General features: G+C 31.8%; 9 protein-coding genes across 9 annotated transcripts; 3 read left to right on the top strand and 6 right to left on the bottom strand.

The window, feature by feature from the left end:
- Nucleotides 1-109: 109 nt before the first annotated feature.
- On the bottom strand, nt 110-508 carry MRPL28 (mitochondrial 54S ribosomal protein mL40; the record flags this gene model as incomplete). The annotated part of the gene is made up of 1 exon (XM_004179480.1): nt 110-508. The coding sequence occupies one exon, from the start codon at nt 506-508 to the stop codon at nt 110-112; it is 399 nt and encodes a 132-aa protein (XP_004179528.1).
- Nucleotides 509-999: 491 nt separating this feature from the next.
- On the bottom strand, nt 1,000-2,316 carry LFT1 (Lft1p; the record flags this gene model as incomplete). The annotated part of the gene is made up of 1 exon (XM_004179479.1): nt 1,000-2,316. One exon carries the CDS (start codon nt 2,314-2,316, stop codon nt 1,000-1,002), a length of 1,317 nt encoding a protein of 438 aa, XP_004179527.1.
- A 259-nt stretch (nt 2,317-2,575) lies between these two features.
- CGI121 (Cgi121p) lies at nt 2,576-3,203 on the top strand (the record flags this gene model as incomplete). Its single annotated transcript, XM_004179478.1, has 2 exons — nt 2,576-3,016; nt 3,138-3,203. The coding sequence occupies 2 exons, from the start codon at nt 2,576-2,578 to the stop codon at nt 3,201-3,203; spliced, it is 507 nt and encodes a 168-aa protein (XP_004179526.1).
- A 336-nt stretch (nt 3,204-3,539) lies between these two features.
- Nucleotides 3,540-4,624, bottom strand: TFB3 (TFIIH/NER complex subunit TFB3; the record flags this gene model as incomplete). Its single annotated transcript, XM_004179477.1, has 2 exons — nt 3,540-4,501; nt 4,624. Coding segments are annotated over 2 exons (963 nt in total).
- A 370-nt stretch (nt 4,625-4,994) lies between these two features.
- TBLA0C01920 (uncharacterized protein) lies at nt 4,995-7,466 on the bottom strand (the record flags this gene model as incomplete). The annotated part of the gene is made up of 1 exon (XM_004179476.1): nt 4,995-7,466. The coding sequence occupies one exon, from the start codon at nt 7,464-7,466 to the stop codon at nt 4,995-4,997; it is 2,472 nt and encodes an 823-aa protein (XP_004179524.1).
- Nucleotides 7,467-8,350: 884 nt separating this feature from the next.
- On the top strand, nt 8,351-11,877 carry SRC1 (Src1p; the record flags this gene model as incomplete). The annotated part of the gene is made up of 2 exons (XM_004179475.1): nt 8,351-11,197; nt 11,278-11,877. The coding sequence occupies 2 exons, from the start codon at nt 8,351-8,353 to the stop codon at nt 11,875-11,877; spliced, it is 3,447 nt and encodes a 1,148-aa protein (XP_004179523.1).
- Nucleotides 11,878-12,225: 348 nt separating this feature from the next.
- On the bottom strand, nt 12,226-13,791 carry RAD52 (recombinase RAD52; the record flags this gene model as incomplete). The annotated part of the gene is made up of 1 exon (XM_004179474.1): nt 12,226-13,791. The coding sequence occupies one exon, from the start codon at nt 13,789-13,791 to the stop codon at nt 12,226-12,228; it is 1,566 nt and encodes a 521-aa protein (XP_004179522.1).
- Nucleotides 13,792-14,209: 418 nt separating this feature from the next.
- Nucleotides 14,210-16,114, top strand: NDC1 (Ndc1p; the record flags this gene model as incomplete). The annotated part of the gene is made up of 1 exon (XM_004179473.1): nt 14,210-16,114. One exon carries the CDS (start codon nt 14,210-14,212, stop codon nt 16,112-16,114), a length of 1,905 nt encoding a protein of 634 aa, XP_004179521.1.
- Nucleotides 16,115-16,570: 456 nt separating this feature from the next.
- On the bottom strand, nt 16,571-17,977 carry KIP2 (Kip2p; the record flags this gene model as incomplete). Its single annotated transcript, XM_004179472.1, has 1 exon — nt 16,571-17,977. One exon carries the CDS (start codon nt 17,975-17,977, stop codon nt 16,571-16,573), a length of 1,407 nt encoding a protein of 468 aa, XP_004179520.1.
- Between the last annotated feature and the right edge of the window lie 525 nt (nt 17,978-18,502).

Raw genomic sequence — 18,502 nt, 5'->3', positions numbered from 1 at the left:
AATTTTGGAAAATTTCATTAATTTCATTAATTTCATGAGTTACCAAAAGAGTAAAAAGTGAACATGGCATTAAGTAGTCTGGTTACCCGTCCTTCAACTCGAACACGTGCTAATTTGGCTTGATTTGGTAGCGCCACACTATAGTAGGAGGGTATTCTGTAGGTGTTCTAAGACCACCCCTTGGAAACACAGTGATATTGTTATCTGGTGTAGTGACAGACTTGTAAAGACGTGGACTTATTTTCTGTAAAAGTTCCACTGCATCAAGTGTGGATTGGTATTGGTTTCGTAATTGAGCTTCTTGTTCAGCTCGTTCTTCTGCTTGAAATAGAGACCATGCTTTAGTTACAGTCTGATGACGTATAAGATCTTCAGGGCGAAGTTTTAATAGACGTGGTGCTTTACGAGAGGCTGTGATAACACTCAATTGGGTTGCCATCTTCTGGGCATGTAAAATGGCTGCAGTGGCCGGCTGAGTACGCTTAAAACGGACAAATACTTTTGACATTGTAAAGGACACTATCTTTCTCTGTTTGTGCTAGCTTAAATTGATGTGAATTGGACTAGGCTATTAGTTAGCTTTCCTTTCCCTTTATTTCTTCTGGTATTAATAAATAAAGATCACTTATTTTTTTTTTAAAATATATAATACTTTAGAGTCTGTAAGCCTAGCCGAAAACTGACTTCGTGCCAGATATAAAACAGTGCGACATTAAAACTAAAAAAAAAACAATAAAAAAATAAAAACAATAAAAAAAAAAAACTAGGTAAACACTTGAATATTTATATATTTAAAAAACCAAGGAGTACTACTCTTTTTATGTCTTCTTTTTTGGTTGTAGTACGGCAAATGAGGATAACGATAGACCTGCTGGAGTTGATGACGCATAGGACGGCGCACTATTATTTCCATCTGAACTGGTATTATTTGTATCATCTAGATTGAAGAAATCAGATGAATCAGATCCTTGAGATGCATATCTTGGGGGTTGTGGAATATTAGTCTTCAATATGGTGGTATTTATTTTCATTGTGAGGTGATAATGTTAACGCCTCGAAATCGGCTATGATATTTGGTGGTAGAGGAGGAGGAGGAGGAGGAGGAGGAGGAGGAGGAGGAGGAGGAGGAGGAATGTTATTAGTAGTGGATAAGGATCTAGTCCTATTTTGTTCAAATTCTTGATTAGTTGTTAACTGGAAGGAATTGAGGGTAACTTTGGAATCTTCAGAATTACCAGCAGTGATACTTTCCGTGATATGCGACTGTTTGGGGCCAAGTATATCTGCATCCGAAATAACTTCGATACCAGTTTCTTTTAAATATTCTTGTGACATATCACCACTAGCAAGATTAAATAATACGTTTTCTGTATTAGTAGCGTCTGCAGTAATTTCTAAATTGTTTTCAGAGGTCCCAATTACATTATCAGATATAGTAGTATCATCATCATTCTTATTCTTTTTATTATGTTTATTTTTACTTCTAACACTTCCGCCTCCAACAAACCAGAATATACTTTTCTTTTTATGTGATTTTTTATTTTTACCATCATTCTTGGTGGAATCTAAATTCTTTGGTTTCTTTAATTCTCTTGGAACAAACACTTGTAAGGGATCTACTTTAAAAGATGAATTCTTATCATAAAATGAACGTACATCAGGATTAGTAGTAGAATTAACATTTTTGGAGGATTCTCCGAGCCCCTTGCTATCCTCTTTGTCGTCATGTTTCCATCGCAATCTTTCTTGATTAATCTTATGTAAGCCCCAAGTAGCTGCTTCAAATAATTTTTGATTTGTAGATTGTATTGGAGCACTACCATTAAATGACTTAGAACCTATATCAGAAGTAGGACTACTAACTTTTCGTGTATCACCAATTCCTCCTGCTTTAGAATTCCATGAAAACATTAAGGGCATTTCCATCTGTAATATTGTATCTGAATTACTAGTATTAAATTCTTCTTCAATAGCCCATTTTTTTGCTATTTGGGAGCTTCTATCAGTAAGAATAGTATCTTTATTGATATTGATAGATCCACCACTATCGTCATTATTTGGCAGAGGATCAACAATATTATAATCATTTTTATGATATGAATAGAATAGTTTATTCATAATACTACGTGTATGAGCACCATTATTTAGCAACTCTATTAGATAATACTCCTCATTATCTCGAACATTCTCCTTGGTACATGTATCTGGAATTTTATTATCGTTGACTTTACCGCCATCCTCTTTTAAATTACAATTTTCGCCAAAGATATCATCTAACAATCCATTAATTGTCCCTAGAGTTTGGCCAGTTTCCATATCTATATTCAATTTTGGTATTTTAAATAAAGTTCTTGCCAAGATATGACTTAATTCTTCGTTATACAATCTTTTTACCCCAAATTCCAGATTCGGCTAGCTTTTATTATTTTTTTCGTTTTTCCAGTTCTTGAATTAACGAGTAAGGTAGTACTATTGGCTATTGAAAAAACATATTGGAATCTTTGACAAAGTGATGAGGTAAACGAAATTTAGATAATCATCTATTATAGAAAACATTCATAGAACCATATCTCATATGCTAGTATCAAAGTTGCCTCAATTCCCAGATTTTACTATTTCTGCGTCACTATTTTCAAATATTGAAAACGGAGAAGATTTAGTTAAAGATATTGCAAATATACCTTATTCTTTAATTGATACTACTTTAATTTGTTCAGTTGAACAAATTTATTCCGCTATATATAGAGTATTGGTTGAATATAAATTTAATAGAATAAAAACTAAATCAATAAATTCGGAATTATTGTTATGTCTGTCTCAAAACTCCAATATTACTCAAAATTTTAAAAAATTTGGTATAAATGCTAATACCAAAAATTTAGTTATAGTTTCCATCTTAGAAAATCAAATTAACAATGATTTAAATAAAGAATTCAATGCTCTTCTCAAAGGTGAAGAAATCGAGTTAAATAATGAAAATCTGCAAAAAATTTGTGATATGAAAGCCATTAGAAAAGTATGTTAACTAAAACATTCCGACAATACTGTTTATCTGATTAATTACTAACAAAACATTTTTTTTCATTCATTTTTTTGAAAATGATTATTTAATTTTTCACTAAAGGCATACAAACTAGATACTAACTTCAAACCTGATGATGATTCAGATATTGCCCAGGCCGCTGTCAATGCTATTCAGTTAAGAGGTCTCTAATCATACTCGGAGTTTTTGGAATACTTAATAATTAGAATATTTTTATATATGAAATTAATTAATATATGAAATATATCTGATAATTTGCTATTTTGGAAGGCATATTTACATAAACGACAGAACATTAAGATCGTTACAACCATTTCATGCTTCAGTTTTCAAATATCAGTGCCTGCTCGACCAAGCTCATTATTATATAATTATATAAATACTATGATATAAAATCTATGCTAAAATGTTCGTATCATGCAATGGTTTGAAATAACTAAGATATTTTCGTTATTCTCAAAGTTTTAAAAAAGTGGCTGCTTCTAATTTTAATATTTTAAGTTGCTTGCAATTCTTCATTTATTACACAGCCTAAGCCCATAAAAGCTTCTGTAAGGACTCTTGCGTAAATATATTCCGATCTAAACCCAGAAGCAATAAACTCCTTTCTTGTAGACAACCCTTTAATGAATGGGTCATTATAAGCTTCTTTGTCTAATTTGTATCTTGGGTGAATATCCTTATCACCATTGAAAGGTGTGAATGGGGTTTTATCTTTATTTCTGCTTTTAGAATTTGAATTTATGTAAGGATTGTTCTTCAATACTCTGTTTAATTCCTCCAATTTTCTACGAGCAGAAGATTTTTTCAATTTAACAGTATTTTTAACACCTTTAATTACATCATCCACATCCTCATTTTCATCCTTTTCCAATCTATTTACAATTTCTTTCTTCACCCATTCTTTATTTGAACGATCTTCTTCTCTTATTTGTTTCTCTAGCATTCTCTTTTTCAGTTTAATTTCCTTTTCGAATTGTTCTCTTTGCTGAAAGTTTTCTAGATCTTCTTTATTTCTTTCAATATTGGCTATAATCAATTGCTTATTTAACTCTTCGTATGTACGAACTTTTTCTTCTGTCTTTGCAACATCAATACCATGATCTAAATTATAGACCATATCTTCAATTTCTTCTAAATATTTATTGAATTCATCCAAATTGTTATCAAAATCCTTTAACGTTTTATTAAATACATTAAAGACTCTTTTTCTAATATCAACTTCTTTTTCTACAGCAACGTCATCAAAAATTTGAGTCTTAAATTTATTTTTTCTTAAAATTTTACTACAATTCTTATATGGACATTGAGCTGGACCCAAACTAAAGATACGATCTACACATGATTCACAAATTTTATGATAACATTCAGGATTGACTAAGAATTTCACATCTGGTGATAAATATCTATCAGTTTTACAGATAGGACACATGTCCTTATTTTCTTCATAATCATCCACTAAATTTATAAGTTTTACATTATTAGACTTATTATCTAATAATTATGGCTTGTTAATAAAATATGATTCAGAAAATAAATAAAGTTAAATTAAAAATAATAGTAAAGTCGTTTATACATACTTTTTAATTTTTAAAATTGATTAAGCTATTATTTTAGATGGCTTGGCTTAATCTTATATTTACATTTTTAAATGTATGCTTACATATCTTTTTATTTTTTATCAATATGTATATTGAAAAATGTAAAGCCTGCGTATGTAGGTTGCGAAAGATGTAACTAAAAATCCCGAAATATTGCAAAACGTCAGTAAATAAAATTAGTTAGAATAAAGAATAAATATATATATATATATATAAATATAAATATACATACAAAAAAGTGTGAAAAATTACTTATAATTAGAAAAAAATGTTTTTGTATTTATTTGGTTTGGTCACATTATTATTATCGACTTCTATGAGATTTATTTTCTAAACAACTCAGGGTATTCTTATGTGAAATTTGCAAAATGATTAACTAGTTCTAATTCTGTTTTCAAAGTGTCATCTCTATAAGAAATTCTAATGTCTGGAACATTTGTCTTAGCCAAATCATTACCTTCCATTCCATCTACTGTGAAATTTTCACCTATCCAATGTTTTTTAATTTCAGTTTCCCAACCACTTTGTAAGACTGAATTTCTTGCTAATTCACACATATCAACGTTAGATAATTTGTAAATTTGTGCAGCAACTGAATATTCTTCAATTAAAGGTTCTCTGGTATAAGAAAATTGTAAAGGATCATCAGTAGACAAGGAAACGTTTAAACCTCTTTTAAAGTAATGAGGAAATGGGTTTTTATCATACGTTAAAAATAATGCATTATTAGACAACGGTGACATAGCAATACCGATTTGATCTAAATAATATAGATATTGAACAAATGGAACTTTTCTTAATAAAATACCATGAGAAATCCCATGCGATACCAAATATGAAGAAATTAAATGTTCTGGATCCCCAGCTTCACCACAATGCGGTCTTAAAACAAGTGTATTGAAACCTCTTTTGGCCCTCCATTGATTTAAATAAGCCAAATTAGAATATAGATAATATAAGTAGTATGAATAAGGGGGATTTTGAGAAGATTCCCAAAGAGATGGGATTGGGTATTTCTTATGAAATCTTCTATCAACTTTCGATTCATCATCCACTGAATCAAACCCAATAACTCTTTGTAGGAAAACATGCAATTTTGGGTGCGATTGTGGATTACGTGTAACCTCAAATAAAGGTTTAAAAATATTTGTACAAATCTGTTGAAAATTGGATATAATTCCTGTTGATTTATATATCCCATATAAACGAGGGATTTGAATCAACCAACGAACGTTATGAGAAATCAATTTATTATCAATAATCCATGTAGCCAATTTATCCCATTCATCAATCGATCTACCATAAATAGATATTCTAAATTCACTATTTTGATATTTTGAATATTCGATATCGGCAAACACTTGTCTTGTAATTTCAGCTAAATAACGACCTTGAATGAAATTATCTGTTTTCATAAATATTTCTCTTAGACGTGATTCACCAATTGGATTATATTTCAAATTGAATTTATCAAATCTGTGGAAAGTATCTTTGTGGGCATGCATATCTAGAGTATCAATGGATAAATCATAGCCTGTCAAATTTAACGATTCAAACACTTGATTCAAAGTTAAAACTTTATCATCTCTAAAGATAACTTTTTCATCTCCATTATGTCTTAATTTATGTTTAATAAATCTTAAAAGATGTTTTTGATTCATACAAGCTGAATGATGAACGTGAGTATCAACTTTTCTAACGTTATAAAAATCTCTATGAGGATTTTTCTTTGATATATTTGTCTCATGATATTCATTCAATAGATAATATAGATTCCAACGAGCTTCTAAATATTGCAATCTTCTAAATGCAAACGATTTAGATGGGCCATCTGAAGAGATTAATATGATTTTTTCTAAATCAACATAATAATCACGTAAAGTGGGGATATTATTATCAATTAACGTTTTATTAGGATCATTTTTAGCAAATACACAAAAAGTATCATCTGAATTCAGTTGGAAATCCCAATTAGGATCTATACCTGGTATCTCACAAGAATCATAATCAAAGATCTCATGATCGGGAACATTCTGAACTTTTAAAACAGTCTTTGAAACGGGATCATACGAAGGTTTAGGGGGTGTAGGGTATATTTCCCATTTAGCTTCATCATTTTTAGGATTTTGCGAATCATATTGGAAAGATACTGTTTGATATTTTTTTCTCAAGTCTCTACATTTTTGAACATTAGAATACAATTCTACCAATTCAGGAGATGGATGTTCCAAGATATGCTGAGTAGGGTCGTCAGCCAACATCCCCATCTTATATTTACTATCATCCTTTTTCACTTGGCTAGTTGTTGCTTTCACCAACGCACCGTTTTTGTTCGATTGACTTGAATTTGAACTTGCAATGCTATCATTTTCTTGTGCTACAACATCAGGAATGGTACTTTGCGCTGACATAGATAAGGTACGATTACGGAACCTGGGCATCGCGATGGCATTAGCGTCAGCATCGTCTTGTTGAGGACAGAAAGGAGTCTGATCTACACTTTCTGACTCAATATCAGCTTTATTAATTCCAGGGTTCTGTGTTTGGGATTGAGACAACCTCCTAGCAATATTCTTTTTTTGAATATCTTGAAGAGCATTCAACTTAGAATCAGCACTTACAAGGTTGTAATCATCACGAAGCGAAAATTGAGCACTACGTTGGAGAGAAACAGAATTACCATTAATTGATAATTGTTCAAGTTGAGGCAAGTTTGCATTCGAAGCAGATGCAGTAGAGATAGATGAGCTAGATTCTGACTCGGAAGGGTAAACGTCGTTGCGTGAACGAGAACGGGAAACCGATTGCGCTGGGCTGGACATTATTCAAACAAAAGCTTATTTACCTTTTTTTTGCTTTATTTTTGGCAGGTTATCATTACATTACTTTTAGATTGATAATATGATAGATCGTTTATATAGGGTGTGTCCACAATTTCAGCTTATTGATGTGTCCCTTGAAGGGCCGAGTCTCAAGCCATCGATGGCTCCCCTGGAAAACTTCCGGCCGACAAAGACATAGACATAACGGAAGAGTCCATCGTGTTTCAGATAATAAGATACCTTGACAAAACGTGGTGACAATGGAACAGAGACAAGAATTGTAAGTTTGCATAGTAGAAGTGTAATGATAACATTTTTCAAGGCCTATTAGGAAGATTTGAGAAAGAGAGATGTATATTTGTGATTACTATTATTAAATTTTTTTTTTTTGTATTTTTTTAAAAGTTTTTGATGTAGTGGAATACATGATTTTAAATGCCATATAGAGACATTTAGTTATAGATACCGATGTTTTTCTTTGAAAGAGATTGGTCATTAGAAATTATATTGGAAATTTTATGGGGCGTGTCACAAATTAATTAATTTTTTCACTATAGTGAAATATTTTTCGCGGCTTTATTTTTCACATTCTCGGCGATGAGATGGATTTTGTGACAAACACGAATATCAGAAATCAATTGAAACGGGAAAGCTGTTGGAATGGCTAATTGATGGGCTTCATAATAAATGATTCGATAACTTCCTAGATTGGATAGATATAAATAAAGGTAATTGTTGGGAGTGTGTTGTTGTATTACTTGAACTGGACATATTTACCATACCACTTTAAGGCATCTCATACATATACATATACATATATATATATATATTTGTTTATATATATATATATATCACCACCACAGCAAACTCAGAGAGAGACGATCATGGATTCGTTGGAGTATTTAGAAGATGGGTTCGACCCCAGCTCATTAACAGTTAAACAGATCAAACGTATTTTGGACGAACATAAAGTCTTTTATCCCAAGACAAATAAGAAACAGACTCTGTTAAACACTTATAAGATAGAGTTTCAACCGTTGGTACCTTTGTTGAGAGCAGAGTATAATTCAAGATTAGACCAGTTACAACAAGAAAAGATAGAACAAGATTTAAGAATGGCTACTGATAGTAAAGATTATGATTCAAACATATCGGATACCGATGTGAATGAACCTAGAACAGGTTCAAATATCGAGGCCGTAGATACCAATACAAAAGAGCAAGATACCAATATAGAAGAAAAAGATACAGATGTGCAGTTGAAAGAAGAAAGCTTTTCAGAGCTATCAAATAAAAATAGCAAGCAATCATCTGCTTTAGATGATATTATTATATTGGATAGTGATTATGCTTCTTCTGATATAGACCAAGATTTATCTGAAAAGGAAGAAATACAAGATGGTGATGAGAGTATAATTGGGGGAAATGCTTTGGAGGAAATAAATATGGACGATGATGAAGTTGAGATAAAAGATATGGAAATAGAAACTCGTAGCTTTGATGATAATAGAGAGAGTAAAGATATCCAACAGGATCAGAACAGCCAAGTGAGTAAAGATGATATAGACATGCAAGATGATATGGAGGTTGATAATGATGATATTCACGAAGAGATAGAAGAGGATTCAGATGAAGATATGGATGACATTCAAGAAGAAGTTCAGGAAAAGAATCAAGACGATAAACAAGATAAACCTAATACCAAGGCAAACGTTGAAAAACAGGTTAATTCGAATGAACGTGATAAAGAAAAAACATCGTCTGATCAACTCACATTTACCAAATTGAATAAAAAACCAAGAGCTTGTTTGACATGTCGTAAAAGTAAAATAGGCTGTGATAGAACAAAACCGGATTGTAATAATTGTACAAAGAAAAATAAAACTTGCATATATCCAGATGTGCCATCAACTGCTAATTCAAGTAATAAACCAAAGGACTTAGAAAAACTACACCCAAATGCTGATTTACAAAATGCAGTTAAAAATACAGAACAAGCTGATAATCATATGAATAAGCGTGATGCCAATACAGTGGAAAATCCAAAAGAATCCGTATCATCGATTTATGAGAAGACCACTGAAATTTATTCGAAATCTAGCCCAGCTGAAATTTATTCTAATACTACTCAAACAACCACTCCGATTAAGAAAACAACTAAATTATCGATTAAAAAAGTATCAATACCACAAACAAATTCTACCACTGAAACTTCCACAATTTCTAATGCTCAGCCCATTACAAATCCTCAGCTTTCAGCTATGGAACAAACAGCATCTATTCAGCCTAATTCTCTTAAATTACCAAATGCTATAGATATTCAGATACCAAAAAATCTATCCGACAATAATATTTCAAAAAGGCCTAGGGATGATTCTCAATCAGATCATTCTCTAAAGGAAAATTCTTCATTAAACAATTCCACTAAAAAAAGGAAAATAGATAAATCCACTAGCTTAATAGAAGAAAAACTCTCTACAAAGAGTCCAACAAAGCCAAATGAAAATTCCATTGTAATGGAAAATTTTGATATGGACGTATCAGATTCATCAATGAGTTCTAATTCATTTATTTATGGAAATGATGTGAATGTGACTACACTTGAGGAAAATAAGATAGGATCAGATCCAAAAATGATCTTAACTCCCAAATTATGTTCACCATTAGCAAAAAATTCAAATTTGAAGAAATTATCACCTTTTAAGAAAAGATTGGCTCCTGATTTAGCTAATTTGAATGTTTCACCTGAATTTGCTAATCAACTTGTTACTGCTATTGAAGAAAACAATGACTATCTTTCCAATCAAATCCAGCCAAATACTATTAATGCAATTAACCCGAAGACTCAAACAATTATCATTAGTAATGGATTATCAGAAGAATCATCAGAAGACGATCAACTATCTAAGCCAGAAAATGAGCAGGTTACTACCTTATCTTCAAATGTTAAAGAAGACGAGATGATTAACTCTAAGAATTTACAAACTTTGGATAGAATATATGAAGATTATATTGATGATGAATCAAACAGTACCCAATTTACTAAAGAGCCTACTGAAGCCAGTAAGATAGATGATTTTAACGTACATAATGATAAGCTTACTGAATCTGACATTAAAAATAAAAAACAGTCAGACACACGGAAATTAATATTGTTTTTAAAACTGGTTGCTTTAATTTTATTATTATTACCGATGATCTTATGTTTTTGTATTTACCGTGATCAAAAAATGTATGTTGGCTATTGTGATAATCAACTACCTATTAAATCAGTCTCTGAATATTTACCAGATAATGTCAATACTTTACCAGTTGTATCCAAAATTGATAACTGGTTAGAAGATCATAAGCCAGAATGTATTCCATGTCCAAACAATGCAATTTGTTATCCAATGATGCAAATGAAATGCAAACCAGACCATATAATTAGAAAAAACATTTTTAATCTCTTTGGATCTCTACCTTTGCCTGATTCCTGCGTGAGAGATAACAAAAGAGAAAAAATCGTAAACGAAATTGTTAAAAAATCATTAGAATTTCTAAGAGCTAAAAATTCAGCTGTCTCTTGTGGAGAAGGTACTGATGATTTGAAAAGCGGTGTTAGTTCCCAAGATTTATATAACATATTCAATGAAGCACGCCCAGCGTGGATAGATGATTCCAATTTTGAAGAAATTTGGTCTCAAGTTGTTAAACACTTGAAAGATCAAAAGGACATATTATGGAGGCAAGTGAGTAACCTATTTTTTTTTTTCTTACTAATTTTTAAAGTTAATTTACTAACAATAATCATATATTATTTTCTTTATAGCTATCCGCCAATGAGATATCCCAAAAATCATACAAGAACAAGCATCAAGCCAATGGGTTTCAAAAACAAAAAGGATGTATTTCACAAGAACCAGGGTCACCAGAAAACACGGTTATTCGCTCAATATCCAAGAAATATATCGGCATTAAATGTAGATTTGAAAGAGAAGTATTTCAAAAATACATCAAATATCGACTTGTAATTTGGACGAGTAGCATTCTGGTAATAATTGGAAAGATTCTTCATCTAAAAGTTAAATGGACAATTCAAGAGCAAAATAGGATCAACGATATTGCAACGGATATAATTGCTAGTTTAAAGAAGAAGAAAATGGAACAATTGCATCCGAATACTCCACCCTATTTAAGTTCGGTACAGTTAAGAGATGTTTATTTAAGCGATGTGAACAATATTCAGAAAAAGAATATCTTATGGAAAAGAATATCAGACAAAGTGGAATATGGGAATACTAATATAAATAGTAGTTTGAATGAAGTTCATGGTGAAATAATGAAATGTTGGGAATGGGTAGGTCCTAGTAATGATAATAGCATTCCAAATAATGATAATGAGAGTAATGATTGTGGTAATAACACATAACGTTTTAAAACATTTTTATACCAGACCTCAGTTTTTTGTATTTTATGGATTATTTTTTTATTTATATTTTAGATACATTTGTTCATGCAATTTCTTTTTTTTATAATGAATATTCTATATTATCGACAATGTAGATAAAGGATAGAAATGTATCCATATTATACAATATTGTATCAATATTAATGAATATACGAATATATAATAATCGATTTAAAAAATATCATTATAAAAAATGCTAAAATACGAATAATAATTCAATATATAGAAAAAGAAATGAATAAGAATCAAAAGAATTAATTATGATTAATGCAAATTTAAGCGAGTAGAAAAATAGTAAACCATATTTTGTTAAGGACCATTATTATTATCTGGTTTACGGAAATTAGATGGTAATATTTTAGGCCTCCCAACTTCTCTCCTCATAGGTTTTATGGGGAAATTATTTAATGGTTTAGATTGAGTGTTTGGATGAATTGGTGCTGCTGATGGTGCAAATCTAGAAGAATTATTAGGCTTTTGGAATTGATTGATACTATTGTATTGTGGAGCTGTGGTCATCGTTGTGCGTGATGGTGTCTGTGGTGACTGAGAAGGGTGGGTATTGTTATTTGGGATAGATAGTGAATTACTTTTTACCGTCTCGGTACTAAGATTATTTTGAGCTGAAGATGTATTATCAACATCATCTGATAATTGTTTACCTTTTGATGCATATCTCTCATAAGAATCTGATCTTACATTTTTGTCAATTCCATTCTCCTTTAGGATGCTGTGTGGCACGGGAGTTGATGTCGTTTGATCAAGTGTATGCTTAATAGATTGTGCCTTGAATTTGGGATCGAATAGAATATCTTTAGATATATTACTTGTTTTCCCATTCTGTATAGTTGGAGCTGCCTTGGCGGTAACAAACGCCACTGGATCATCTTGGATCAATGCAGAATTTACTAAATTTCCTAAACTCTGGTTAGTAGAGTTTTGAGGTGGTGATGAGGGTTTGCCACCCATATTAATTAAATCATCATCCTGAAAATCATCACTAAATATTAAAGAATCATCCAAAAGATCTTCGTGTTCTTGTTTAGTTAATGGTTCAGTCTTTGTAGGTAAATTAGAAGGTATGTTCTGTTTGGAGCTAACACTGTTGGCTGGTATCTGTTGAGGTATTGATTTGGAATTATTGTTTTGTGGAGAATTTGTTTGAGGTTTCTGGTGTGGGTTAGTAGTAGAGTTCATTATTGTTGGTTTTGTAAACTGATCTGCTGGTTTGTTGATTCCAGAATTATTTTGTAACGGTGATGGTCTCGAGACTGGTTCTACTTTTGTTAGTTGTCGTTTTTTAAGTGGAGGTCCATTTAAATCATTCATTTGTTCTACAGTGTTTGACCTGGATATCTCACTAATCTCATCAGAAGGTCTAAATAGATTGCCTTCATCGAAATCAGGAGGATCAAATTTGACTTTATCAATTCTAGCGAGAAAATCTTTATCATATAGACAGTTACCCAATGCGTTACCAAATGCCCTGAGAGCTCTTTTTAAAGCATCCGTCACTGCTGATTTCTTAGCTCTTTCAAATGCAGCAGCTTTCTTTTCGTTATCGACAATACCATAGCCAATATCTTCACGATAAGTTCCATTTGCTAAAGTGACACGAACAATGGCAGTGCATCCGATACTGAATCTACCTTGGCGTTCATCGAGAAAATCAATAGTAACAGTTTTAACTTCAGTAGACCAGCCTGAATAGCCAAATATTTGATTTGCCAAGTTGATTGCCCTCCAACCTTCAATGTAAGCTACTCTACTAGTACCATAGCCAACACGTTTTGATATATATTCTGGACCAAGTTTCTTGTCCAATTTGGTCTGAATATCCTCATCAAAGGTAATAAATGGTTTCTTCTCTTCCATTTCGAGTAATCAGAGTCGTGTATCTCTACTATTTTCAAACAGTTAGTGATAGTAGATATTCTTAGCACGATTATCTATATGTATTTTTATTGTTTTTTTATGTAGTTTGGTGTTTCTTAATAACCCTAGGCTAGAAATGTAAATAAGCTAAGCATTGGTTATTTTTCAAATGGGGCGATGATTTTACCAATCCTAAAAAAATAAAAAAAAAATTAAATGCAATATTATAATTAAGTGAAAAAGCAATTAGAAAAGAAGATCTACGATTGAATAAATTGTGAAAAAGTTTATATTGAATTTTATTGTTGGTTAATAAAAAGATAATAAAGGAGTGAAAAGTTATTTGGTTCAAGATTCCCCAAGAATTGTGAACCATTAAGAAGATAAAAAATACATTAAAATAAACTTCCAATTTTTCATGTTAGAGAAACCAATCCCATTGAGCTCTGCTTATTGTTATAATACAATCTTTACTGATGTATTGAGAAAAAGATTTAACAATCTAGGAACTAGACTGTTATTAGTGCTATCTATCTTAGGTAGCATGGTAATCACTCTCTTTTCAAAAACTACATCGGTATGGTATGAATTTCTAATAAAATTACCGGTTAGAATTATTTCTCTTTATGTCTGCAGTTTAATTTTAATCATTACGAGGAAAAATTACATTCGTATTGAGAGTTATAATGGAAAGAATTGGAATCCGATCCGATCAATTTATTACGAATTTATTTCTAAAAGAAATATTATTTATCAAGTGATCTATATTATTGATAATCTTTTATTGACTTTTGTATTCAAAGATTTGGTATCAATTAAGAATTTAATTTCAGGGTTCCATGATAACTTTTTATTCTGGTATTATATGGCATTTCTTTTACCTGTTGCTTATAATATAATGCATAATTTAATTGATATTGATTATTTAAAATTTGATCACCAGTTAACGAACGAAAAACCTCAACAATTTATTAGGAAAAACTTACTTGATCAAGTAATCATTCGCAGTATTAAATTTCTAATCGTAATGATGGTTTTTATTGAACCATTGAATCAAATAGTTTTAAGATGGGTGGATTATAAATCGAATCGTCTATCTTGGAAACTTATAATTATCATAAATGCAATGGTTTTAGTTATGAGCTTGATTTTGAACAGTATTAATTTGCTATTCAATTCACATATGATGATGGGATGCTTATATAAAAATATCCCAATCTCTAATTTATCTTCCACACCAATGGAAACATTAATTAATGGATTACAGAGTGAAAAGAAGTTTACTAAGTTGACGGCATTCCAAGAACTATCGTTCCGTTGTAACCATGCAGATATCAAATATAGAAGGCCAATATATGAAACACGCTATAAGAATGGACACATTTGGAATATCATTTTGAATGAATGTTTTAAAGTTTTAAATGAAAGTAATGATGGAGTAGTCAAATATATGGAAATGATAGAAGAGAAATTAAGTCTAAAAGATGCATATGATAACAGTTTGATGACCTTAAATCGTCGTTCACGCTTTGAAGATGATGGAACAGAAGGAAAGATGCTATTTGGGAACCACCCAGATCCTGCTACTAGACATAGGAGAAAGAGAAGAATTAAAAGACGTAAACAATATGATTCTATGATTCCTGATGATATGGGCAAAGTATCTTTAAATGCAGATGATAGTCAAACATACAAGTTGTTCAAGAATGAAAAATTTTTAAGAAAACAATACAGCTTGATGAAGAAGAATAGGGTTCAGAACTATTTACGTGATCAAAATTCCATTAACGGGCCCATTCTTACTCGAAAATTGTACGTAGTGGAAAAGCTACAAGATTTTGTCCAAGAGCTTCGTGAGTTTTTAAGTGGATTATTATATACAGATAGTAGTAATCATACTCTAAGGAATGGTAGAAAGAGTAATATGACTATTATTGAAGCATGGCTATTAAATAAGAAGCGTGAAAGTGATAAGTTAATTCCAACATATCAAATTAATTATCATATCATTTTGTCTTTGAATGGGATACTGAATAAGGCCATTAACGAAGATCCAAAAGGGCGTATAATATCTACAGTGGGAGAAATTTTAAAGATTTTTGAAAGGAGTATCGTGAAATTGGGTAAGTTTACAGAATGGGAGATGGGAGAAGAAGAGAGCACAAAAATTGTTCATCAAATTGATAATGTCTTCGTGATATATGAATTAATTATCGATTCATTTTTGGAAATAATTTTGAATTATAATGAAATTCTTAATGATGTGTATTTAGACCGCGAAGTGATCCGTTTGGGTCGTTGGGTCCTTGATATGTGTAACTAGATTACAACTGTATAATTATATAACACTTGACGCAACTTCTCATCGTAATGGTAATTTATAGATGAGAGAAGATTTGTAAAAAAATCTCAATAATGCATTAAAATAATATATTATTTGAATTTTACCTTAAAAAAAAATTAAATCTCTAATTGTAACTTGCATAAAAACATAACTATATTTGATTTTTATAAGAATGCTGTCACAATTTTTTGAAAGTATCTAACTAATTAAATTTTAATATGGTTCGAACATATTTTATGTATGCTTTATATATGAAAGGTAGATAAATGGTAATTTATTAGGTTTAAAATATTATATAATAAACCCTCGGACAAGTATAGGGATGGGTATCACAAAATAATCCCGATATATTTTAGAAAGTCAATACTTTAATGTCTTTACTTTTTTTTCGATTAATGCAATGTGGATAATTATTGTACAAATCAGTTTAACTTTTTAGGTAGTGTTCTGTAATACGCCAATGATAATATCTTTACGTCGAAGTAATTTCTCAAACCCTTCCACTTCTTTGGCTAAATGCATTTCCATTCGTCTTAATTCACGGTCCTTCGTTTCTAAAGCAATATCGCGCTCTTGTAATTCTAGTTGTAATTGTTCTACTAGTGCTCTAAGTTCGCGTATCTCTGCAACGGATGAGTCATTATCTATTATATGATCTTGCTCTTGGATATGATCTTGAACTTTTCCAAGAACAACTCCAGATGCACGTCTAGCAAATCGTAATGTGCCAAGACTCTGTTCGTAATCTGTACCAGATAAACTTACAGTACAAACCATGGTGACCAGGCCATTACCACTCAAACTTGGCTTGAGAAGCCTCGTTAGTTTTGAATCACGATATGGTACATGAGTAGAAGAGGGACCAGTTTCATTCAAAAGACGAACTACAGTCCCTAAGGCCATTAATGATTTATTAATAGCGCCACCTTCTGCACGTAAGCCACGATCATGTACAGAAGCCCTTTCACTACCAGCAAGATCGCATAGGGTCAATACTCGTGCTTTGCTGCCCATTGAATCAGTGATACGTAATCTCAACACAGCATGCGAACGCGAAGAACCTGTATTATGTTGTGTGCTCCGAACACGCCTATTACGATTACCTTGTGCCACTAATTCTAGCACACGAGATACACTCTGCTCTGAATCATCAAGGGTTATTGTAGTTTCTTTTAAACCATGAAGACGGCATGCAATTGGTGCAGAATCGTCCAAGATACGTAATTCTTTAGTACCATCACATAGTAAATCATGTAATCGTTCATTATATATCTCCAGGTATGAGATAGTAATTTGACAATTTTTAGAGAGTTGAGTTAGTAAATCACGTATACTAAGCTGTACAATACCTCCCTCCGCTTTAGTGCCATGCATTGTATAGGTCTTTCCTGAACCTGTTGCACCGTAAGCAATAATAGTACCACTAATACAATCTGTAGCAACACGATGCACTAAAGGTTTGCAATCACGAACAAATATGTCATGATTAGAATTCTCCTGTGTTGGTACAATACGTGCAAATTGGAAGCGTACCTTCTTGCCCACATGCTCAATCGTGTTACCGTGGATACTCCATGCCTTATTGTCTAGCCCATGGGTTCTGGGACGAATAATGATCTTGATTCGTTCTTTATCCGCGGCTGTATGGGTCTGTCCCGATGGAACATTTTGTTCAATAACCTTGGCTAGTTTCCCGTTCAGTAACTCGTCCTCTATTTCATAACTACTAAAACTGCTAATACTGCAAGTACTCCCTGCACTACTAGTACTGCTCATGCTGCTAGTGCTGCTGAGCCTATTGTATCTGAGGCTCTCAGTCTCACTATTTCGACGACTATTCATTTGTCAATACTGATGTATGTATTAATCTTTCTTACCAAATGAAACATATATAAAAAAATTTTTTTCACCAGATTTCTTTTTAATGCCATCAATTACTTAACTATTATAGAACATCTAATTGAAGTTCTCTTCGGATCTTACTTCGAAAAGGAATCGTAATGTTTAATCCGTATTACCTGATTTGGAATAGACACTGTTACGGGAAATCCAGTAAACACCGGACCTCCCTGATTCCCAAAACGGAAAACTAACGTACAAAAAAAAGGCCAGATCTTCCTGGATCTCCAGGGCTGCGCGGTTTTAGTGGAGGCCAAAGCGGGGTGTATTTTTTTTTTGAGCATCAGATGAACTTCTATAGGAAGAGATGATTTCTTGTATGCTAAAAGGGTGATGAGATTCGTGATATAGTCTAACTTAACTTTACTAGTAACAGGGTAGCAATCTCTTATTTAGTTAATTTTGGAAGTTCAAGGATAATATAGTAATAGTTAGTTGAGCTGTAGTAAAAAAGAGATAAGGGGAGGA

The sequence above is a fragment of the Henningerozyma blattae genome, chromosome 3, assembly GCF_000315915.1.
Source record: "Henningerozyma blattae CBS 6284 chromosome 3, complete genome".
In the NCBI taxonomy this organism is placed as follows: Eukaryota; Fungi; Ascomycota; class Saccharomycetes; order Saccharomycetales; family Saccharomycetaceae; genus Henningerozyma; species Henningerozyma blattae.
Note: the sequence above shows the minus strand (reverse complement) of the source record. Positions and strands in the feature narration are given on the sequence as shown.